Raw genomic sequence first — 26,454 nt, 5'->3', positions numbered from 1 at the left:
ATGTTATTTACAATATAAATTAATTGAACAACTACACTTAGCATATAAATGTAGAAATTTGACCAATGTAATTCTTTTATTCAAAAATAAATGTTTACAAAAGCTAGTCTTTTAGTATACACTCTAACACAAGGAAGAGAAGAGAGGAATAACAATAGATATCTTGTCAAGGGGCAACCCCTCCCTCTCTTTTATAATCATCGGTCATGGTAAATAAGGAAAGTTTTGAATATAATTAAAACTTTCTTATTTTCCTTGCCAATGGCTAATAAGGAAAATTTAATTAAAACTTCCTCTTAATCCATCTTATGGTCGGCCCCTACATGTCCTCCAAATAAGGAAAGTTTTAAACACAAAATTAAAACTTCCTAATTTGTTTCCGGTAAAAAAAATTAAAATAAAATTTCTCTTTATAAAAGGAAACTTTTAGAAATTAAAATTTTTCTTTTAAAACATGTGGATGATTACAAAAAAGGAAAGTTTTCTCCAAAATTAAAATTTTTCTTTTAAACTCTACAAATAAGGAAAGATATTTAATCTTTCTTTAATCCTTTGTAAAGATCTATAAAAGGAAAATTTTTAAAATTTTAAAACTCTTTTTTTTTTTTAAATCATGGCTTCCACATAAGGAAAGATTTTAAAATTAAAATCTTCTTTTAATGTGATGTGGCCGACCACCTATGCTTGGGCTCCAAGCTAGGGTCGGCCACAACTTGAACCCATCTAGCCTTGGTTTGGCCGACCCTTGCTTGGGCTCCAAGCTTGGCTTGGCCGGCCACCTTAAGGTGGGTAAGAAGTTAGGTTTTGGTAGATATAAGACTTTATAAATAAGAGGCTACGACAGGGACCGAGAGGATGAATTGGTTTTAGTCTCCCGATGAATTTAAGCTTCCCGTGTTCGCCAAGAACACTCAACATAAGTTCATCAATAATAACTCATACCACTAAAGAGCTATTATTGAACTACCGCACCAATCCCACATTAAAATATGGGCTCCTTCTTACCATGAGTGCATTTATTTCCCTGTGTTTAAGATATTGAATGTCCATTAATTAAATGAGTTACTGACAACTCACTTAATTAATATCTAGGTTTTAGAATAGTATCACTCAACCTTATTGTTATGTCGAACTAAGTCCACATGCAGGGTTTACATAACAAACCTTATGAGCTCATCTTGGGGGCATCATCAACCTAGATCTCTAGGACACAGTTCCTTCTATAATCAATAACACACCATATAAATAATATTACTTCCCAACTTTTGGGCCTTTTGATTTAACGAGCTAAATCTCACCCATTGATAAGGTAAAGAAATAGATCCAAATATACGTGCTTGTTATTATATTATGATTAAGAGTTTACACTTCCATAATAACAGAGATTTGTTCTTTTATAAAGTCAGTATAAAAAGAAACTACCTCAAATGGTCCTACTCAATACACTCATAGTATATTTGTGTAATTCTATAGTCAAGATAAACTAATACCAAATTACACTACAACTGTTCCAATAGTTTGTCCCTATCCATCTCGGTTGTGAGCTACTATTTATGATTTATAATGAACCGATAACATGATCTTCTATGTGTGACACCACATACCATGTTATTTACAATATAAATTAAATGGACAACTGCATTTAACATAAATGCATATATTTGACCTATGTGATTCTTATTTCAAACTAAATGTTTATACAAAAAGCAAGGCTTTTAGTATACATCCTAACAGTTCCATGTCTTGAAGTGCTCGAACCTTGCTGGGATTTGCTTCTATTCCTCTCTCTATCACCATATAGCCCAAGAACTTGCCGCTCCTGGCTCTGAATAAACACTTGCAAGGATTGAGATTGAGTCCAAACTGTCTTAGGGTTCTGCATGTCTCCTCTATATCCTAGCATAATTCACTAGCCTGAAGAGATTTAATTAATATGTCATCTATGTATACCTTCATATTTCTTCCAATCTATTTTTGGAAGACTTTGTTCATAAGCCTTTGATAAGTTACCCCTACATTCGCCACTTATTTCTTGGTTTGGATACCAAAACAACATTGGCTAGCCAGCTAGGAAATTGTACTTCCTGAATATAGCCAGCCTCTATTAGCTTCTCCACCTCCTCTTTGATGATCTGGTTTTGATCAGCTCCGAAATCCCTCTTCTTCTGCTTAACAGGTTGAGCATCTAGATATACATGTAATGAATGTTCCATTACAAGAGAAGAAATACCTGTGACCACCTTGGGGGTCCATGCAAACATATCATTGTTCCGCATCAGACATTGTATCTGCTCGGCCTTGAGTGGAAGATCCAAATTACCCTCCACATAGGTTACAGTTTTTGGTCGCTCAGCTTGTATTTGTATCTCCTCTTTTTCTTCATATATTAAACCGGGCGGTCTCTCTTGAATGGCATTAACCTCCATCCTTTGGGCTTTGCGAGCAGTATTGGCTTCTGTCCTGATGATCTCCATGTAACACTTTTGTGCTATCAATTGATCTCCCCGAACTTCCCCAACTTGATCATCGACAGGAAACTTCACCTTCTGGCAAAAAGTAGAAACGACCGCCCGAACTTCATTCAAGGTCCACTGACCCAATATGAAATTGTACGCAGAATGTGCATCCACCACCATGAAATAGGATCTCCTGGTTCTCACTAGGGGTTCCTCCCCTAAAGATATAGCTAACTTTATTTTGCCGAGTGCCTGTACCTCATTGCTAGTGAAACCATATAAAGGCGTCACCATGGGCTGAAGCTCACTCGGATCTATCTGCAGTTGTTCAAAAGCTTTCTTGAATATAATGTTGACAGAACTACTAGTATCAATGAAAGTACAAGAAATATTATAATTAGCTATGGCAGCTTTAATTATCAATGCACTATCATGGGGTACTTCTACCCCTTCCAGATCTTTGGGCCCAAAACTAATCTAAAGTCTCGCTGCTTTTTCCGTGCTGCATCCCACTGCATGGATTTGTAACCGCTAAGCGTGTGATTTTCTCGCCCAGTTTGAATCACCATCTATAGGCCCGCCCGTAATCATATTAATGTTACCTTGGGCGACATTACTTTAATTTTCCTCCTGCCGAGCTATTGTTATCTCGGGTTGTGTTTGTTCGGGCACTCGAGGTGGCCCGCCTGGTAATTGTAATGTTCCTTGTTGTGGCTCAATCGTACAGTATTCTAACTTGAACGGACTATTTTTCCTTGGATAGGGTTGTCAGTTGGGAGATCATCAGTGATACCGAGCATTATTTGCTCGCTGGTTCTTCAGAGCAAAGCAGTTTTCAATGTAGTGAGTACCTGACATATGGTAAGTGCACCACCTTCTCGGGATTTCTTATGGCATCTCCACGTGTTGTACTGCTTGGGGTCTATGCTCAAGATGGCGATGTGGAGGAGGGGCCACACGAGGTCCCCTTGGTGGATGAACATGAGCTATAGATCTATCATTAACTAGGGTTGAAACAAGTATAACATTCTCTTTCTTACTAGCAGCTTGCGCTTCTTCCACATTAATAAATTCAATAGCTCGCTCAATTAATAAATCAAAATTGGTTGGAGGATTATGCACTAAATCTTTGAAGAAATCATTATCATTGAGTCTTTGAGAGAAAACATTCATCAAAATTTCAGTAGTAGCATTAAGAACATCAATGGCTACTTGATTAAATCTTTTAATATAGGCTCTGATGCTTTCCTTAGGCCCCTGTTTAATAGAAAAAAAAGCTCCAAGGAGTTTTATGATACCTTCTATTATTGGAGAAATGATGAAGAAATACTTTGCGGAAATCCTTGAAATGCCGAATAGAATTTTCCGATAACCTCTTGAACCATCTCTGAGCCGCTCCTCCAAGAGTAGTAAGAAACATCCGACACTTGACTCCATCAGAGAACTGTTGTAGCAGAGCCTCACTCTCAAACTTAGAAAGATGATCCTCTGGAGCAGTAGTTCTAGAGTACTCTCCAATATTTAGGTTCTGATAATGTTTTGGCAATGGATCGTCAAGAACCCTTTGAGAAAATGGTGTAATAATTCTCTCAGGAGAACTATCACTAGTCACCATCTTCCCCTTACATTTTTCCTTTATTGGTGCTTTGCCAGAAGACTCTTGGAGCACCGTTCTTCGCCCTCCTTGCTCCATAGGGGTGCGAAAAAAATGCCCGGGGGTGTCTAGTAGGGGAAACAGGGGCAGGGGGTATGTAAGCAAGATCTTCCTCCTCCATACCTCTGTTTTTCCGGTGATCAGTAGTCGAAACTGCTGGATGTGCGGCTACTGGCAAGGTACCTCCCATATTCGCCTGATGCTGCTATTGTAATGCCTTTTGGACCCTAGCATTGATGAGCAACTCCAATTCCTCCTGAGTTAATGTAATAGTCGTTAGTTTTCCAACATCCTCTATCACGTAGTCTCATATTTAGGTGAAGATTCACATAGACAGCGTCAAATTTGATCCTGTCTGAAAGCTACAGGATGAAGCGCTGGGGCGATAGTGGGTGATGACTCCGAAGAAGGTGAATAACCATAGATCTGAGAAAACCAAAACAGATCTAGAAGCTGCAGGATAAAGCACTGGGTTGATGGTGAGCGACGACTCCGAGGAGGGCGGATGGTAGCAGATCTGAGAAAACCAAAGTAGATCTAGAAATTGGAAGAACTCCGATGAAGAATACCCGTTGATGAGGGAAATCGTAGATCAATGCTCCGCTGGGTGCTGATATTGCCTCCTGCACACTGCTAGACCAACCAACAAAGCGTTAGTGACCTAAGATCGGGGTGGGAATCCCTGGCTAGGCCCTCCGATGCTCAAGTCAATCCTCTCTGTTTTCCCAGCAGAAGAAGAAGTGCAATCAAACTGAAATGGAACTAGGGTTTCAGTTGGGATGCAATGTGTTGGGTTGCATACCTTGCAAGTGGAGAGGATTCCCCTTTTTATATCACCTCATCTAACCTCCACAGTCATGAGGTGGACCCCGGTTTGTTAGAGCTTGTTAGGAGATGACGTAGGCATAACCTGCAATAATAGTTTAAGAAATTTTTTTCGTACCCCATATGTGCCTTCTTTGTCGTTTAGCATACCTGCGGAAACTTCTAGAAGCTATTTACCACCAAATTAGTTAAGTTGTCATATGATCACATATTATTCTCATATTGTTCATATATCACATATATTTGGTTAGTCACATAAGTCCATTCTGTATGTATAAGGAATATCTTCTGTTACACTTATCTCAACCGGCTTATGTTCGAGAGATCTAATTTATACTCGGTCGGTTCTTTACGCTCGATCGAGATTTTACTACTAAGTGTTTATGAATATTTATGCTTAGTTGGCCTTTCTATAACTGAGTGAGCATTGGGAACATCACAAGGCTTTATGTTTGACCGGGCTGAACTTACTGGGCGTATATGAACACTCTTGTTCGGTCGGCCTCCCCTTGGTTGGCTATATGCCAAGAGTTACATAAGGCTAAATGCCTTAATGCTCGGTCGGTCACTTATGCTCGGTCGATCTTAACTTACCGGGCGTATATGAACAACCTTGTTCGGTCGGCCTCCCCCTAGTCGGCTATATGCCAAGAGTTACATAAAGCTAAATGCCTTAATGCTCAACCGGTCACTTATGCTCGGCCGATCTTAACTTACCAGGCGTATATGAACACTCATGTTCGGTCGGCCTCCCCTTGGCCGGCTATATGCTAAGAGTTACATAAGGCTAAATGCCTTAATACTCGGCCGGTCACTTATGCTCGGGCGATCTTAACTTACCGGGCGTATATGAACACTTTTGTTCAGTCGGTTACATATCTGCAACAGCCTAGAACTAATTACTTTTATTCTCGGTCGATCTTACATGCCCGGTCGGAATCTGCTTGCCGAACGTATGGTAACACTTTTACTTAGTCATATCTTTCTCAATCGACCTATCACACCCGGTCGAGCCTTGCCTCACCAGCGTACTACTGTGCCTTCATCATACTCTCTTTAGCCTTCTTTGTCTTATTATCCCTTTTCCTTCTCATTGTAAAGGGTCCACCTATCACAACCCGTATCATGTATCTTCAGAGTGAAGAGCGGACGCCTTTTGGGATACATGGTAACCGAACGAGGGATCGAGGTTAATCCTGACAAAGTGGAAGCCTTGCAGCGTATGACTCCTCCTCGGAACCTTCAGGAGACTCAAAGATTATTGGCCAAATAACTGCTCTTTCTAGGTTTATTTCCTGAACAGCCAATCGGATTGATTGGAGTCTCCCCTTTTTTAAAGTCCTTCGGAGGGCTTTCAATTTTAAGTGGGATGCCAAATGTGATTAGGCCTTCAACGAGCTCAAGGAATATCTTTCTGGATTACCTGTACTGTCCAAGCTAGTGGCAAGTGAAACATTATTTTTATACTTGTTTGTGACCGAGCAGGCAGTCGACTCAGTCTTGCTATGAGAGAAATGTACCATTCAATACCCCATATATTTTTATAGTTATTTATTGAAAAAAGTAGAAACAAGATATTCCCTATTATAGAAATTAGTGTTGGGGTTGGTCCTAACTGCTCAGCAGTTAAGGCTATATTTTTTGTCCCATCCTACAATTGTTCTCACGAATAACTATCTAGGTCAGGTTCTCATTAATCCTAGAGTTTTTAGGCGGCTTGTAACATGGACAATGGAGATGGGAGAATATGACATCCAATATCAACCCAACATGATAACTAAACCTCAAGCTTTAGCGAACTTTATGGTGGAAGTATCTAGTCTACATTGTGAAGAGACTTGGAAGATATATATGTGGAGGACTCTTCCAACCGGCTGGCTAGTGGAGTAGGAGTCTTATTAATTTCACCTCAGGGAGAGGTATACAGTTGGTCGTTCGGGTTAACTTTCGAGCATCTAATAATAAGACTGAGTATAAAGCTCTGTTGTCTAGTCTCCAGGCAGCAAGGAGAGTAGGAGTCGTTCGGTTAATTATATATTCTTACTCACAACTCGTGGCATGACAATTGGATGGTACTTTTAAAGTTCGGAACAAGCAACTGAAAAGATACGTGGAGGCATTTGAATAGATAAAGACTAACTTCAAAGAAGTGAGCCATCAAAAGATATCCCGAGCAGAGAATATGAAAGAAAATAAGCTAGCTAAAATGACAAGCGCCTTAGCCTCGTGGATGTTGGATAGCCCGAGCTCTCAGACTTTATACATAGCTCAAATAGATAATATTGAGTAGGACAAAGATTGGCGAAATCCAATGATTTCTTTCCTCCAAAGCGGAGCATTACCGGCCGATTCAGCAAAAGCCCGGCTATTTAAAGAAGAGCAGCTCATTTTACCCTGATCTGGGAAAAATTATATCATCGAGCTTTTGCTTGCCCTTTGCTTAAATGCCTTGGACTAGAGGACACTAATTATGTCATGAGGGAAATTCACGAAGGCATTTGTGGAAATCATATAGGAGGAAGATCGATGGCTCGGAAGGTGTTATTAGCTAGATATTATTGGCCTACATTATTGGCGGATACCACTAAATTTGCAGCTTTGTGTGAACACTGCTAGAAGCATCAGCCCCTGACATCACCCTACCGAGCAACTCAAAACTTCCATTGTATCATATCCATTCGATCAATGGGGAATGGGCATAGTGGGACCCTTCCCAACCGGACCAAGGTAGAAGAAATTCCTATTGGTTATTGTTGACTATTTTTCTAAATGGGTAGAAGTGGAAGGTCTTGCTTGGATCACACAAGACGCTGTTATAAAAGTTTTATGACAAAAAATTATTTATTGTTATGGGATTCCTCACAAATTGGTATCCAATAACGATCGACAATTTCAGGGACACAAGCTGCAAGACTACTGTAAAGGATAGGTATCCAACAAGCTTTCACTTCTATAGTCTATCCTCAAAGTAATGAGTAAGCAAAAATTGTCAACCGGGAAATTATTCTAGGTCTCAAGATCAAGCTAAACCATGTGAAAGGCAATTGGGTTGAAGAACTACCCAGCATCCTATGGGCTTATCGAACAACTCAGAGAGAAAGCACTGGTAGAACTCCATTCCATTTGGTTTATTGAGCAGAAACAGTGGTGTCGGTCGAGGTAGATGAAGAGTTAGTTCGGCAACAAAATTATAATGAAGAGGAAAATGCTAAATAATGTCTCATTAACCTTGACTTGATGGCAGAGGTGAGAGAAAAAGCTTCCTCTCAACTCATCGTATATAGACAAAGGACGTATGACAAAAAAGTAATTCCTCAATCATTTCAAGTTGGAGATCTAGTATGGCGAAAAGTCAAACCAGTCAAGGGTGTCAAAAAACTTGACCCTCAATGGGAGGTCCTTATCGGATGATCGCCAAATTAAGTGCAAGGAGGTACTATTTGGAAGAGTTGAACGAAAAAAACTACCCCGACCCTGGAATTCCAACCATTTGCAGCTATACCGGGGTAAGTGAAGATTGTATCCTTCATAATTTTTTGTAATGAGTGTATACTCCTATTTGAAAATAAAGTTAGCCAAGTCATCCTCCTAAAGAGAGGGTTCAACCTTCCCGAGCGGAAGCTAACCAAAGTCATCCTCCTAAATAGAGAGTTCAACCTTCCCGAGCGGAAGCTAACCAAAGTCATCCTCCTTACAGTGAGGGTTCAACCTTCGTGAGCGAAAACTAACCAAAATCATTCTCCTGAAGAGAGGGTTCAACCTTTCTGAGTGGAAGTTAACCAAAGTCATCCTCCTAAAGAGAGGGTTCAATCTTCCTGAGCGGAAGCTAACCAAGTCAGCCTCCTTACAATGAGGGTTCAACCTTCCTGAGCTGAAGCTAACCAATGTCATCCTCATTATAGTGAGGTTTCAACCTTTTCGAGCGGAAGCTAACAAAAGTTATACAAACTACATCGCAGAATTGATCAAAGTATTCTGTTCTTAGCAAGACAGCAATAATCAACTTATTAATTAGGCGTTATTCAACACATGTAAAAGCAAAGAACCACAAGTTTATAGATGGTAGCAAGGCAGGAATCTATATTTACAGTTTACTAGATCCCAAGAGTCTTAGTGGTTGGCAGAACAAGATCAAAGAGGTTACCCATATCTTATAAAGTCTTCTCGGAATTGGGCAACCATCCCACACTTTTTCTATATCTAAGAAATCTAGGTTGGTGCCTGGAGGAACAAGTCCTGCTTGGGTGAACTGTCAAGAAGCTCCTTCAAAACCTTACTTCAACCTCTTCAAAACTTGAACGGCTAGCAGGTCGGAGTATTCTTCAGACTTTAGAAATCTACCTTGAAAGTCTCTCAGCGCTCCTCCTCTTGAGCTTTATACAAAGTCAGCTCGAGTTGACTTTCTTCAAGTTGGGTCACCGACTTTATCTCACTCTAGATAGTGACAGTTGTCTTCTCACGAAGGGTGGCAGTTTCTCCCTCGGCCTGTATGAGTTGACCTTGCAAATCTGTGACTTGTTGACTTGGAGCAGTAAGTCGGATCTCCTATGCTATGAGTCGGGAGGTAAGTTCATTCTGAACGACTTCCAATGAGCTAACCTGGGACTACAAAGATTTCTCTCCCTGTATGGCTTTATTTAGCTTAGTTTAGATAGAGGATACTTGTGCCCTGGAAAGGTTCACTTCTTTGCGCAAACTAGCCACCAAGTTTGCTTGAAGGAGGCCTTCCTCCATAGCTCGAGCGGCTTCTACTTTGGCCTCTTCTGCTGCACAGGTAGTCTCCAATATGTGCACCTGCAGATCAGAGACTTGTTACAGTAGATGTCTAATTTGCTTTACCAGAGCGAGGATTCAATTATGAACATGCATATGCTCCATCCATAGCTATGTAAAAAATTCCTATATAAATCTACTTTTGCGAGTGGTAAGGCAAAGGTAATACGAGCTGCCACATCGGCGTCCGAAGAAACTTCGAGGGTGGCCAAAGCCTGAAAGGTTGCTCGATCTGCTTTCAGAAGCTTGCTCATTGAAACACCAAACATAGAAAAACTTACTTTTCCAACCTTTGTGGGGCGATGGGTTACCTTCCAAGAACTTGCATCTCACTCGGGACATGAAATGGAAGGCTCCTAGATCGACCCTCTTGAGATGAAAAAAAAATGAAAATAGGTAGGGGTAAGAGGAATATTATATAAACGGAAAACCATAGTCACCCCACACAAGATCCTAATGGCATTCGGGGCTAGTTGGTGTAGAGAAATCTCAAAATAGGTGCAAATATCCCTGAAGAACTCAGGCACGGGGAAGCGGAGACCACTTTCGACTTGGCTATGAAAAAAATGGTAAAACTGGAAGGGGGCATCGAAGGTACTTGATCTCCTCTATGTATTCGGATTGTATAATCATCGGAGATACCATATTCTAGCCTAAGTTCTATCCTAAGCTCTCCGGTTAAAGTCAAGTGAGTCATTTCATACTTAGGAGCAAAGGCCATGAGAATTATCGGGGCACACTAGGGCTGAGGAGGAATCTAAATTCTAGGAGGCAAGTAGTGAAGTGCAAATAGAAAGGAGGACTTACACAAGAGGGAGGAAACGTAGAACGCAGAAGGCAGGAGGTGAAGAGAAGATGAGCGTGACGGAAATACAGACAAAGACTAGGTCGACTAAGTTTGCGTTGGCTCAAGTTTGAGTCTTGATGTTTGACAATATATGGGAGATTGATGGTCAAAGTTTGACCAGAAGTCAAGTAGATTAAGATTGACTGGATACTTGATTAGGAAAGTTCTAACTAAAGGTTAGGCAAGGGCATGTCCAACGAGAAGGTTGGCAGAAGATGAAAATTCAAATGGGTCAGTGTTGACCGGACACTCGGTGCGAAAGTTCTGGTGGGTGAAGTTAGGCAACTGGAAAGTCCTGATGAGTGAAGCCAGACAGTTGGAAAGTCCTGGTGAGTGAAGTCAGACAATTGGAAATCTTGATAAATGAATCAGATGAAAAGCCTTAGTAAGCAAAGCTAGTCAGTGATAAAGTCCTGGTAAGTAAAGTCAGACGGTTGGGAAATCCTGATAAGTGAAGTCAAGTGAAAAGTTTTAGTGAGTAAAGCCAGGGATGAGGAAAATCTAAGTGGATCAAGGAGGACCACACTTAGTGATCGGAAGTCTGACGAGAAGTTGGCAAAGAGAAAGTCCAAGTGGGTCAAAGGTTGACCGCGGTTGTAAGTCCAATACAGAATTTGTATGGAACGAGAAAGTTCAAATATAATAAACTTTTAAAAATCATAACTTTTAATTTGGATATCAAAATAAAATAAGATGATCTCAAATGGGAAAGAAAGACTATCTATCTACTATCGATCTCTCTTGCTTTCTCGGATTCGACACAAGCTTTGATTGCCTTGCTCTGCCTCGTTTCGTTCTGAAAAAGGACCTTTCAATTTTAAAGTGAAAAGGACCTTTCCATTTTATCCGCCTTTACAAATAAAACTTGAAGATCCAAACGCATGATTCATTTTTAATATTATTAAATTGTTGTAAATTAGAATTTTCTAAATTAAAGAAAAAATGGGAAAAAAACCCAGCATAGAGGATTCACTTTCACTAAATATTTAACTAAATTTATAAACTGTCACTTGAGCTTCTGTATAAACTTTGTAATTTGTATGTGTATTTCTCAATCAGAGGGTTTTATTAGTGGTGCACTTTTCATTTTTTTCATTAAAAATTTACCAAGTTTAAAGACAATGGCGACAAAGATCCCGCGGTTGTTTGTATTAAACTAGATAATAAATTCACCACACTCTAAACATATAAATATACGGAGGAAAAACAAAAATATATAGCCAGTATGCAGAAAAAAGAGCATAAAATAGTTAATTCAAAATTGTGCAAGTGAAATACTCTCTAAGAGTTGAACTATGGATAATTATATCCTAGGGTGGAGCCACTTATTGTCCTACCCGAGCTTAAGCCGGGTGGCCGACGACATTAAGAAATAATTGTAGCTAGAATTTGCAATGAAAAAAAATGAAAAAACATGTGAGAGAGAGGAAGATAACCCGGAGGGTTTCCATTAGCTTGAGGGCTATAAATTCAATTCAATCATTTTTGTATGTGAGAATAAAATACACAAAGAAAAATACAATTGAGGTATTAGTCTCTTTCAAGGAATATTCAAGTGGTAAATCAAAATCAACAATTTTTCCGGTACATTGTAATTTATATTTCACTAGAAATTCTTCTCATTAAAGGAAATATAATTTTTAAGGTATAAATCACGAGCTCAGATCCTCTGGTCCAGAATCTCTTGGATCAGGGGAGATCCTACAAGTACATTGGTGGAGTGATCTGGACCCCACCTATTAAACAGGTGAGGTCCAGCTCACTCCACCAATGAATGTCCAGGGGTCCAGGGGTCCAGGGATCCTGGACCAGAGGATCCCTGCTCCTAAATCACGTAAATTTATGGGGGAAAAAACTACAAGTACTCATTTTAAAGTTCATACGATACAGTGAAAATTAAAGAAATCCACACCGATGACACAATAAACAAATTTTGTTCCCATAGTAAGCTATTTTAAAGACACCATATATTGCGATAAGAACATATAAGTAAGGTGCCTTAATCACTAAAACAATATATTCTATGTTTACCAATGGAAATTGCCGTCGGTATTACGTCGATACATACGTCTACCGATGAAATATTAGTAGTTAAAATTGATTGGCTGTAAACCCGATTTTCCGACCGAATATATATTCCATCAGTAATTTCCGATGAAATTTATTTCCGTTGGAAATATTTAATAATAGAAATTAAATTTCCATAGTTACAAATCCCAACGAAATCTGAATTTTCGTCGGGATTGTATTCCCTAACAGTCCCGATAGAATACCATATTCTGTTGGAAATGGGCATTTCATCTAGGTTAGGATCCCGACGGAATTTCCATTTTCGTAAGGCAACCCCAACATAATACTCATTTCGGTCGGGAACTTATCATAAAAAAAATTTACGATAACATCCCGACATATATAATTCCATTTACATCGGAAAAAAATTTTCAAGGAAATATTTAATTTTTGAATGTATCCTATTTACAATTTACATATAGATACAAATCATCACAACGATGCCGATACAAATAGAAATAATACCCAGACAATGACGATCCAAACATAAATCATACAAAGTCACAGCAATCCAATTCATATCCACATAAATCATATAATTTACATACAATCAACCACAACAATCCAATTCATATATGAATTGAATTGTAAGTTTATATATATATATATATATATATGAACTTACAATTCAATTCATATCTACACTTATAATTCAATTCATTTCTACATCTATAAACTTACAAAAGATATCTACATATGTAAACTTACAAAAGATATCTACATATCTAAACTTATAATCAAATTCATATACAAACTCACATTTGCAATCTAATTCATACTAACACAATTCAAATCAACAACTAACAATTATAAGAAACCTAACATATTACAATAATACACAAACAAGCTAAATAAATATTAAGTGAAATAATGATACAAACTATAAAAATATTTACAATAAAATATCAAAATCCATACCATATTACATAATCATTTATAATATATCCAAATACAATCTAATAAGATAGTAATATCAAATCCTGCATAAAGTTAAATACAATAAATTAAAATAAAAATGATGTGATAAAATAATATAATATATGTATAACTAATTTGATTTGTAATAAAATTATACCTGGATCATATTTTGAATATCAGATGGTGATATTGAGGATTAATATATCAATATAGATTCCTGAGAAAATTTAATACAATATTTAAATATGAAAATAGAATAAATATATTTTACATTATTTATGTATTTATGTATGATAAATAAAAAAATACATTGTAGTTTAACAAACCTCATGGGTCTCGAGGGTCTGAGTCTGCTATGACTCAAAACTGTCGGGGGAATGTGGGGGGCCCATATATGGTCTGTAAGACAAGAAATAACATAAAATGAATTCACAAGAATTGGCATAAGGCAATTAAAATATTATTCTTGTTGGCATCTACTTTAATTGTCTAAGGTACCGAAGACACCATCGGAGGGATAATACTAGTTCATGATTTACAACCATTGCTATCTCTATTGTTACAAATGAATCAAAATGAAAACAAAAAATATTATAAGAAACATAAAATAGGAAATAAAGAGTTTTGACGATGCCTTCTTTTTGCTAAAATTATTTCACTAGTCTTCAACATTTTCTGCTCACCTAACTGGGAAACAAATCCAAAAAAGCATACAATAGACCATCTGCATCAATCTTTAATGTAACAAATCTTCATTTGTAGCTATACATCTAGAGCATAACATTTAATTGTGTTATTCTAACAAGTGATAGTCCTTATTTTATGATAAATTGGATTTTATAGGCTGTGAGTTTCAATGAATTTCATAGTTATAAATATTTAGATGCTAATAATGCATATTCAAAATAAATTACAAAGGTAAAAACTATCTGCAGCGTTAGAAAGGAAATATGTATACTCACCCAGCCAGTTGGGATAGAATCACAAGGAACATAACTTCCATCCAGTGGCTCAAGGAACTCAGGGAATAAGGAAGCAGCTGAGCCACTTGCTTCCTGTAAAAAGAAAGAAAACAGGATTACCTTTTATATATCATTTTGATGCAATTTAAGGGTAGAATCATGCATGACTTCTGGTAGCCGCCGGAGCTGGCGGTCGTAATCTGGCTACTGATGGAGAACTGGAGCAGCCGAGGAAGTGCCGGTGGAGATTGGGAGCACATGGATATCACTGCCACCGAAGATGAGAGAGCCGGTTTCAAAAGAGAGTGCGCGTGAAAGGAAATTAGGGTTTCACTGTTTTATTTTGGACTTCCAACGGAACAGGTTCTGTCAGGGCTCACTGACGGAACTGGTTTCTGTCGGGGCTCGCCGATGGGACGAGTTTCCATCGAGGCTCACTGACGTCACGACCTTCCATTGGGGAGTGGGGGGAGTCTTTTTAAAAACCTGACGGAGGCTCAGGGGCTTCTGACGGCTCACCGACGGAACAATGTTTTCGCCTGGGCTTGTCGACGGAATTGATTTCTGTCGGGGCTCGCCGACAGAAACCCATTCCGTCGGGGGACTTCATTTTTTTTAATTTACTAGGGCCTCTGATGGAACAGGGTTTCTGACGGAGTATTCCAACGGAAATCCCTCCTCGTCGGTGTCTGCCGATAGAAACCTCTTTCCGTCGTAACCCTGGGCTGAAAACCTCTGTCAAAAAGGGTTGCCGGTCGGGAACCACCGACGGAAAAGGAGTTCTGTCAAAGGTATACTGACTGAATAACAATTCTATCCATGATTTTTGACAAGACCCATATTCAATCGGAGATTTCTGATTGAATTGGATTCCGGGGACTCCCGTCGGTATTCCTGAATTGTCTAGTAGTGAATATTTATTTAGCAAGTTCACATAGATGCTAGTAAATATTAAAGAAATCAACACCTATGGTACAATGAGCAAATTATTGTTCCCATAGTAGGCAACTCTAAGGAGGCCATATATACCGCATGTCTTATGCATGGTATGCCCTTGAATTCTGCATATGTTGAAGAACCATATCCTTGTGATAATTAATTGAACCGTCAAAATTCTCATTCCAATTCTAACCTTACCTTCAAAAGCTAACCGTGTCAATTACATGCAATAAAAAAAAAAAGAATGGGCAATGTAAATAATGCTAATTATCAAAGATCTCAAAAAAAGCAAAGACATTTGGGAATTTGGACAAAAGAGCGAAAACAAATTGTGTGGCAAAGAAAAAGTTGATGAATCGTATATACATGAAAAGAGAGACTCTGATTCTTCTATTGCAAATGTTCTTGTGCCAAGACTTGAGACGGATGGGTTACTGGTGAGCTGGAGGCTATGTTAATTGATTAAGTCGAAGAATGAAACAGCTAGCACAAGACTCTAGAGGACCCGCGATAGAGATGAAGGGGCAAGAGGAGTTGGACGCTCTTATGAGTAGCTTGGAGTTCTCTCGGCGAAGATGGTGAAAGTGATGAAACAGTCTGAGTCCTTTTTCCAATTGTGATAGCCCCTTTATATATCCTTCCGGAAGGTATATGACTTGCATTAATTGAATGCACGGTCGAAGCATGGGGTCCCTTATCGCGGAAAGGAGGGGCAGCCACTCTCCGTATGAGGGTGGTCGTTCGTCTGATACTGTTAAGGCATGTTCCTCATACTACCGGAGTGTCCGGTTGATACTATATTGTTGATTTTATTGCGATACGGAGTGCTAAATGAGTTAATTGATTTAAGAGGTCAAAGTTTACGTAGGTCGGAGTGTAATCCGACCGGAGAGACTAGAGTTGGATCGGGGTCAATAGGTCTTGGTTGTTTGTTCTTTTTGTAGGTAGGAGTGTAATCCGACTGGAGAGACTAGCGTTGGACCGGGGTCAATAGGCCTTGGTCATCTGTTCTTTGTGTAGGTCAAGGCGTAATTCGATCGAAGAGACTGAAGTTAGACGGAGGTCAGTAGGCGCTGGTTGTCTGTTCTTTGTGCAGGTCGAAGCGTAATCTGACCAGAGAGACTAGAGTTGGATTAGGGTTCTTTAGAGGGTTCGTATCAAGTTTGGTTCTCTTCTCCAGGCGGCTCCTCCCTCTTTCTTAGAGGGATTTACCTAATCCCCGTATCACAAGTCTCCTCTTCATTTTTGGTTGAAAGAGGTTTATATCCGACTAACGAGACAAGTCTTTTATGCCTTCTTGCCTTGGTCGAATAACTTATGTGCGGATGCTTGCCTGATCGAGCTTTGCGTAGGTTCGTGATTTAGCATGATCTTTTTTGGGGAATGTGCATCATAATTACTGATAAATTCCCGAGATACGCATGATTGTCGGATGACCTTCCTACCAGTTGTTGCTTGACACGTGTCTACTTCATGTCAGGCTGTCAATCACCGCAACTGTTGATCTCCCAACGATCCGTAGGTAGTTCGATCCGACGATTCCCCGACGTTGCCAGTATGTCAGTTTCTAAAGATCTGATGGCTGAGGATCTTGGGTCGAGGCTATGTAAGGCATCTGTTGAAAATCTCTTTGCCATTTGTCCTCGTCGTTGTCGCTGTTGAAAAGCTCCGACTTCTCCACTCGGTGCTTTCTTCGTCCATGCCAGTAAGTTACTTCCATTCAGTTTAGGGTCTATAGGTGTGTAGGCTTGCACTTTAGGAATTCTGTACACTTGTTTGTTCCTCTCTTGGGTCAGGGCTGAGGCGTCGACCTCTGGTCCATGGTATAAGTCGATGAGTTCGACATTTAATACCTCCAATCTGGAGGAGGTTCGGGTGATGTTCGGCACGCCACTTGGTTATAAATTGACCATCCCCAACCCAACCAACAACCCTACACACCCCCGGATGGGAACGTAGCGTTTTTTCTAGGTCAATTCTAGGCTGCCCTCTGCTTCCCTATGCCTCCCTTTTTTGAGACAGACTCCTAGTACTTTAATATTCCGCTAAACCAGTTGGCTCCGAACGCTTATAGCAAGCTCTGTGGATCGTACATCGTCTTTCGGGTGTACGATATCCCATTCAAGGGTTGGTCATTCCACTTTTTCTTCTATCCCAAGATAGGGGAAGTGGGGGCTTTTTCCTTCCAGCCCTGAGTCGGGTATGTATTTTTGGATAACCTACCATCCTCCAATACGGGTTGGAAGGATAAGTATGTCTTTGTGAGGTCACCGATCGGGTTTGACTGGGTGACCGGGTGGAGCGTGGTCCTACAAAAGCCTCCCCATCCTACTTTTGCTTTCAAAGCAGTGCACTTGAGAGTGGACAACATTCTTGTCGACTGCCTTTGACTCCTAGGCACTACTGCACGAAGGGCTCCTTTATGCCCTAGGGTTGAGCCCAGTCACCTCTCGACTGCCCTATTCTTTTGGTAATTGTTTTGGTAGTAGTTGTTCTATTTATATATAACCAAGAATCCTCTCTATTTGTGCAGGTCAAACAATGTGGAAGGTGTCTACGGTTCAATCAAAGAAGATGTTTGTGGAAGAATTGGAAGTACACGATGCGGAGATAGCAGTGGAGGAAGGGAGGCCTGCTTCGTCGGCTAGGTCTTCGATCGCCCGAAACACCAACAAGCCACCCTCTCCTCACCCTTCGATGGTAGTCTTGGAGACCTCTTTGAGGCATGAGGAGCCTCCCCTACCAACCCAAGAAGTGTTAGGATGTATACTAAAAGCCTAGCTTTTGGTATAAACATTTATCTAGAAATAAGAATCACATTGGTCAAATGTCTACATTTATGGTAAATGTAGTTGTTCAATTAATTTATATTGTAGATAACATAGTGTGTGGTGTCACACACAGAGGATCATGTTATCAGTACCTTATAAATTATAAACAATAGCTCACGACCAAGATGGAAAGGAACAAACCATTGGAAGGTCGTAGTGTAATTAGGTACTAGTTTATCTTAACTATATAATTACACTAGTACACTTAGAGTGTATTGAGTAGGACCATTAGAGTTCGTCTCTTTTATACTGACTTTATAAAGGGACAAATACCTCAGTTATTATGGAAGTGTGTGCTCTTAATCCTAATATAATAACAAGCACATATATTTGATATTTATTTCTTTAATTTATCAATGGGTGAGATTTAGTTCGATAAATCAATAAGCCCGATAAGTTGGGAAATGATATCACTTATAGTGTGTGTTGTTGATTATAGAAGGAAACTGTGTCCTAGTAATCTAGGTTGAGAATGTCCCCAAGAGGAGCTCATAAGGATTGTCATGTTAAACCCTGCAGGTGGACTTAGTCCGACATGACGATAAGATCGAGTGGTACTACTCTTGGACTAAGATATTAATTAAATGAGTTGTCAGTAACTCACTTAATTAGTGGACATTCGACATCTTAAACACAGGGAGACTAACACACTCATAATAAGAAGGAGCCCAAAATGTAATTTGGGATTGGTGCGGTAGTTCAATAATAGTTCTTTAGTGGAATGAATTATTATTGATGAAATTAAGTTGTGTGTTAGGGGCGAACACGGGATGCTTAATTTCATCAGGAGACCAAAACCAATTCCTCCTCTCGGTCCCTATCGTAGCCTCTTGTATATAGAGATTTATACCCACCACATACCCACCTTCTTACCCATCTAATGGGGTCAGCCAAGCTAGCTTGGAACCCAAGCTATGGCCGGCCATGACCAAATGGATGAGCCAAGTTGGTGGCCGGCCAAAGCTTGGGTCCCAAGCTTAGGTGGCCGACCACTAGAATATTAAAAAGGATTTTTTATTAAAATTATTTCTTATGTGGATGTCATGGTTTTAAAAGAGAGTTTAAAAATTAAAAATTTCCTTTTATAGTTTTCTACAAAAGATTAAGAGAAGAGATTAATCTCTTTCCTTATTTGTAGATTAAAAGGATGGTTTTAATTTTTGGTAAAAACTTTCCTTATTTGTAAATCATCTACATGTTTAAAAGAGAGTTTAAAATTTGAAATCTTTCCTTATTTGTTGATTAAAAGGTGGATTTTAAATTTTAAGAAAACTTTCCTTTTTAACCATGTTCAAGATTTAAAAGAGAGTTTAAAATTAAATATTCTCTTTTATAAGTTTCTACAAGAGATTAAGAAAAGATTTGATATCTTTCCTTATTTGTAGATTAAAAGAGATTCTAATTTTAGAGATAACTTTCTTTTTATCCACATGTTTAAAAGAAAGAGTTTAATTTATTAAATTTCCTTTTTATAAACCAATCATGAAGGGATAAAAATTATTAGAGAAATTTTATTTTTAAATTTTCGGAAACAAATTAAGAAGGTTTTAATTCTTGATTGAATTAAATTTCCTTTGCTTAGATTATTGTGGCCGGCCATGTTGATTAATAAAAGAGAAATTGATTTTATATCAATTAAATTTATTTTTCATGGCAAAGGAATTAAGGAAGTTTTTATTAAAATTTCCTTATTTGTCAAGACCAAGGATTATAAAAGAGGGGGTAGAGGTGCCTTCATGACAAGAACTCTATTCTATTTTCTCCCTCTTTTTCTTCCTTGGTGTGGCCGGCCATCCTGTCCTCCTCTCTTCTCTTTGATGGCCGAACCTCATCCTTCTTGTGGAGATTCATATGGTGGCCGGATCAAGTTTAGAGAAGAAGGAAAAGAAGGAGAGAAAGAAAGCTTTGTTTCTAGCATCCCTTGGAGCATGGTGGAGGTGGCTGAACCTCTTCATCCTAGGAGAAGTTTTGATGACCGAAACTTGCAAGGAAGAAGAAGGTGCTTGGTGGTTCTCATCTCAGAAGGTCGTTGCCCACACAACGTCCGAGGTTAGAAGAGGAATACGGTAGAAGACCTAGAGGTTTTTGTTTGCAAAAGAAAAGGTATACTAGTATTTAATTTCCGCATCATACTAGTTTTTTTCTTTGTAAAAATACCAAATACAAGAGGCATGTGATTCTAGTATTTCGAATTAGTTTTCGATGTTGTGTTCTTTTGTTATTCTTTTCCTTGTGATTTGATTGTTCCTTTTGGTTGACCTAAAGTTATTTAAGGAAATTAAATATTAACTTTCCTTAAAAGGCTTTGTCTAGGCGGTGGTGGTTGTTCCCATATCCAAGAAGGCCATGTGCCTCGCCATGCAGTCCTGGAAGCCAATTTTGAAAATTAATATTTAATGGAATTAATAACCTAGGTGATTTGGATCGAACGTGTTAAGTTCCGCAGGAGATCCAAGTCTAAACCTAAAAGAACAAATAAATTAAACTTAGGATCAAACGTGTTAAGTTCCGCAGGCGATCCGAGTTTAATTTAAAAGAACACATGGTAGCTAGGAAAAGGTTCAGACCTTTGTACAAAATTTTTGTACAGTGGAACCATTAGGTTTTCCGAGTAGCAACCAACAATTGGTATCAGAGCTAGGGTTTTGCCTCTGTGTATTTGGTATTAGTTTAATTATGCACATGTCATGCATAATTTAGGTAGGATAATAGTAGGATGTGCTAACTTTGTGGATGTAGGATCCAACTATTATGGCTTATAGATATTGTGTGCGTGATTGGACCCTTGGACATGTCAAGGGCATTTTATTGTGTGTGCATGATTGTATTATAAAATACAGCAGGAGATGTATTTAGTTTTATTAGGATTTTATTTTTTGATCTAGATACATATACATTCCTTCGAGGAATATAGGATCAAAAAATATAAAATTCTATTTATGTCGCGGATCGAATCTTGCAAGGCGTGGAACCTTTTGAGGATCAGAGGCGCAGCGGAACAAGGAGCAAGATGGATGTGACAACTAGACCCGGTGGCGGTGGCTAAAGATGACAGCAGCTAGGGTTTGCGACACACGGAGGACAGTAATAGATAAAAGTCATAATAGTTGAAAATTAGTTTTTCTATTTATTGCTTTTTATGTTGTGCTGTGTGTGCTTGTTAGTATGCATGTTAAGTAGACTAGCATAGTCAAAATTCCTCACTTTAAATAACTAAGTGGGAGAGGGATGTATTTTTAAATAAATTCCACGGTCTCCATTACTGGTTTATAAGTGATGCAATAAGCTTGCGTGTTGGCTCTAAGTGCCTTCCTCCATATCGGATGAGCTTGTTTACGGATCACTAGATTAAACTTCCATTTTGGATGACTATAGGAAGTTAATTAAGAGCGTGTGATCTTCCCCATCGGAAGAGGCACAATCTTATTAATGGACTTAGTGTTAAGTAATGGTATACACTTAGGCACGTCTAATAGTATCCTCCCCATCGGAGTCACTGCTATTATTTGTGTGACCGAAGAAAACCAACTATTAATTTGTCAAATAAATAGGTTGACAAGATAATAAAATTAAAAACTCCTCTTACAAATGTTTGATTTTGTATACGTCCATACTATCGTGGCATACAAATTCACGGTGTTTGAGGTAATTTTATTTGTCATAAAGATTTATTGACAAGATAATTAATGGGTAAACCCCTCCTCTTACAAATGTTTAATTTTGTATACGTCCACACTATCGTGGCATGCAAAATTCACGGTGTTTGAGTTGTTGGTAAATTTAAATAATATTGTTTGAGGAATCAATGTTATTTTAAATTCAAAAGTTTTGACCAAATATTTGATCAAAGACAAATCAACTCTTAATTTTATTCGTCATAAAGTAAAGTTGACGAGATAATAAAATTAATGGATAAAATCTCCTCTTTGATTTTATATACGTCCACACTATCGTGGCATACAAAATTTATGAGGATTTTAAGGAGTTGATCTTGACCAAATATTTTTGTGATTCTTAAGATTTAAAATGTTTGTCAATCCCCTAGTTGTTATACTATAGAAAAGACTTAGTAGTCCTAATTGTAATGATTGAAAATAGGACTTGGACATTAAGGTAGACTGTCTTCTTAGAACTAAGAACAATATAGGTGTATTTAATTCATTAGTTGAAACATGTTTAGTGGTGTTATCTACCAAAACCTGGAGTGTAGATACAGATGTCATTAATCATGTCTGCAATTCATTGCAGGGTTCCAGGAAACCCGATAACTAAATGAAAATAAAAACGCCATCCACATGGGCACTGCTGTAAAAGTGGCAGCTGTTGCAGTGGGAGATGTTTATCCTTTGATAAGAATAAAACATGGATTTTTGAGTAATTGTCTTTATGTACTAAGTTTAGAAAGAAATAGTTTTCAGTTTCTAAACTATTCAAAGAACTTGATATTCTGCCTCTTTTAATAACAAAGTTGTTATCAAGAAAAAGAGGGAAGTTATCTGTTCTGGTACGTTGGTTGGCAATTTATATATTCCAATAACTCCCACAATGCAACAAATGGAAATTAGTAACACATCTTCTAAATTTAAGAGAAAGCTACCTTCGGAAATGAACCAATTATATCTTTAACATCTAAGGCTAGGTTATATTAACTTGAGTAGGATTCATTGGTAGCTGATGAACTTTTGGGTTCATTAGTAGTGGAAATATTTCCAACCTGCGAGTCTTACTTGGAAGGAAAAATAACCAAGAAGCTTTTAAATCTAAGGGGTATGGAGCCAAAGATATATTGGAATTGGTTCATTCTGATTTGTGTGATCCTATGACTATCCAGACAAGAGGTAGTATCGAATATTTTGTCTATTCAAGATACAAATACATTTACTTAATGTGCCGCAAGACTAAGTGCTTTGATTAGTTCAAAGAGTACAACACTAATGCAGAGAAACGTTAAAGTAAAAGTATCAAGTCACTATGGTAAGATCGTAGTGGCAAGTACCTCTTGGGACAATTTAGGAGTTACTTATCAAAAGTAGGGATTCACTCCCAACTAACTGCATCTGGTACACCCCAACAGAATGGTGTAGTAGAAAGAAGGTATAAGGCTCTTATGGAATAATTAGATCGATGATGAGTTATTACCAAATTTGTTTTAAGGATATACACTGGAAACGGAAGTGAACATAGTACCTTCTAAGTCAGAACTCTCTACTCCCATAGAATTACAGATTGGGTGTAAGTCTAGTCTGAAGCATATTCGGATTTGGGTGGTCTAGCACATGAGAGATATTGATAAAGTTGGATAGGAATTCACTTGTTTATGGGTTATCCTAGAGAAATGAAAGTAAGTTTATAGTCTTAAAAATCAGAAGGTCATTGTTAGCATCAATAACCGATTTTTAGAAAAAGGACTATGTAATAAACCATATGCCCATAAGTAAATTAGTTCTTAAGGAAATAATAAAGGACATGTTTAATCTAGTACCAACTGTACAAGATGAAATATCACAAGAAACTGCAACACGTATCATAAATGATACACAATTACAGACAGTAGCTGATCGTAGTGGGAGGGTTGTCAAGCAAACCTAAAAGATTCATGTTTTGGGAGAGTTTTTGGACTTGATCCTAAATGAACATGAGCCTGATCCCGGACATATGATGAAGCACTCCAAGATAAAGATGTGGCATCTTAGCAAAGCGCAATGAATACAGAATTAGAATATATGGAAGCTTGTAGAATCACCAGATGGTGTAAAAGCCATTGGGTGAAAATAGGTCTACAATAGGAAAAGATGGATAGACAAGAAGGTGGAAACTTTCAAAGCAAGGCTTGATGAAAAAGAAACTTTTTCACTGGTAGTCATGCTTAAGTCTATCCAGATTCTTTTATCTATTTGGCAAGTGGATGTCAAGACAGCATTCCTTAATGGAAGTCTTGAAGAAAGCATCTATATAAAGCAACCAGAAGGGTTCATTGCAAAGGGCAAAGAGCATCTTGTGTGCAAGCTCAATCAGTCTATGGACTGAGGCAAAGCTTCAAGGTCTTGGAACATCCGGTTTATCAAAGTAATCCAGACCTATGGATTTATTTAGTAACCGGATAAGTCTTGTGTATACAAAAAGTATGATGGAAACATGGTGATATTTCTTGTACTATACGTAGATAACTTTTTTGGTAGTTGGAAACAATATCAAAATGTTGTCAGAAGTAAGGGTATGGTTGTCCAAATAATTCGATATGAAAGACTTGGGAGAATGTATATATTCTTAGGATCAAAGTAATAAGGGATCGCAAGAAAAGAATATTTTACTTATCCCAAGCTTCATATATCGAAAAAATCCTTGCTCGTTTTAAGCATGCAAAACTCCAAGAAAGGTTTCTTACCTTTTTAGCATGGAGTAACTTTATCTAAAAGAGATGTCTCCGTAGACATCAAAGTAGATAGAGGAAATGAAGGCAGTTCTTTATGCTTCGGTTGTGGGAAGCCTAATGTATGCTATGCACGAGTTCAGAAATATGTTTTGCCAAGGGCATAGTTAGCAAATATCAAAGTAATCTTAGACAAGGACATTGGACTGCAGTAAAGCATATATTAAAGTACCTTAGAGGCACTAGAGATTATATGCTAGCTTACAAGCCAGTTAATTTGGTCCCTGTGGGTTGCACGGATTTTGACTTCCAATCGGATAGGGACATTAGTAAGTCAACCTCAGGGTTTTGTGTTTACTTTAAGAGGTAAAGTCATAACTATGGAAGAGTGATAAGCATAGGTGTTTTTCTGGACTCCATCATAGAAGTTGAGTATATGGCAAGCCTCTGAGGTAGTCATAAAAGCTGAATGACTTAATAACCTCAAGATAGACTTAGATATGATTTCTGGTTTGTCCAAAGATTATTACAATATATTGTAATAATAGTGGTGCAGTAGTAAACTCGAAGAAACCATAAGTCTATAAGGTAAGTAAACACAATAGAGCGCAAGTACCACCTAATACGAGAAATCGTATAAACGAGGAGAAATTGTTGTTACCTAGATTGCATCAAGTGATAACCTAGAAGATCTTTTCACTAAGACCCTTAAAGCAAGAGCTTTTGATGGGCATATTGAAGGGTTGGGAATCAGATGTATGGCAGCAGATATGGCAGCTTAGTCTTTTAGTATAAGTGAGAGATTGTTAGGATGTATATTAAAAACCTAGCTTTTGGTATAAACATTTATCTAGAAATAAGAATCACATTGGTCAAATGTCTATATTTATGATAAATGTAGTTGTTCAATTAATTTATATTGTAGATAACATGGTGTGTGGTGTCACACACAGAGGATCATGTTATCAGTACCTTATAAATTATAAACAGTAGCTCACGACCAAGATGCAAAGGAACAAACCATTGGAAGGTCATAGTATAATTAGGTATTAGTTTATCTTAACTATATAATTACACTAGTACACTTAGAGTGTATTGAGTAGGACCATTAAAGGTCGTCTCTTTTATACTGACTTTATAAAGGGACAAATACCTTAGTTATTATGGAAGTGTGTGCTCTTAATCCTAATATAATAACAAGCACATATATTTGATATTTATTTCTTTAATTTATCAATAGGTGAGATTTAGTTCGATAAATCAATAAGCCCGATAAGTTGGGAAATGATATCACTTATAGTGTGTGTTGTTGATTATAGAAGGAAACTGTGTCCTAGTAATCTAGGTTGAGAATGTCCCCAAGAGGAGCTCATAAGGATTGTCATGTTAAACCCTGCAGGTGGACTTAGTCCGACATGACGATAAGGTTGAGTGATACTAATCTTGGACTAAGATATTAATTAAATGAGTTGTCAGTAACTCACTTAATTAGTGGACATTCAACATCTTAAACACAGGGAGACTAACACACTCATAATAAGAAGGAGCCCAAAATGTAATTTGGGATTGGTGCGGTAGTTCAATAATAGTTCTTTAGTGGAATGAATTATTATTGATGAAATTAAGTTGTGTGTTCGGGGCGAACACGGGATGCTTAATTTCATCAGGAGACCAAAACCAATTTCTCCTCTCGGTCCCTATCGTAGCCTCTTGTATATAGAGATTTATACCTCCCACATACCCACCTTCTTTCCCATCCAATGGGGCCGGCCAAGCTAGCTTGGAACCCAAGCTAGGGCCGGCTGATAA

General features: G+C 38.2%; 1 protein-coding gene across 4 annotated transcripts in view; it reads right to left on the bottom strand.

Moving 5' to 3' along the window:
- Positions 1–13,272: 13,272 nt before the first annotated feature.
- The window catches only part of LOC122015659 (putative disease resistance protein RGA4), a 73,938-nt gene continuing 60,756 nt past the window's right edge, over positions 13,273–26,454 (bottom strand). The window contains exons 5-8 of one of the 4 annotated variants that reach the window (XR_006120945.1): positions 14,506–14,598; positions 13,870–13,942; positions 13,701–13,760; positions 13,274–13,605 (exon numbers count right to left, since the gene is read on the bottom strand). Coding sequence is in view for 2 of the 4 variants with exons in the window: in XM_042572679.1 (XP_042428613.1) it covers positions 13,904–13,942; positions 14,506–14,598 (132 nt within the window). In the remaining 2 variants the exon portion in view is untranslated. Of the gene's footprint in view, positions 13,943–14,505; positions 14,599–26,454 lie in introns of all 4 variants that reach the window. The other 3 variants (XR_006120944.1, XM_042572666.1, XM_042572679.1) reach the window with 3 other exon arrangements.

The sequence above is a fragment of the Zingiber officinale genome, chromosome 1A (assembly GCF_018446385.1).
Source record: "Zingiber officinale cultivar Zhangliang chromosome 1A, Zo_v1.1, whole genome shotgun sequence".
NCBI classification, from domain to species: domain Eukaryota; kingdom Viridiplantae; phylum Streptophyta; class Magnoliopsida; order Zingiberales; family Zingiberaceae; genus Zingiber; species Zingiber officinale.
This window is presented reverse-complemented; position numbering and strand designations above follow the sequence as displayed.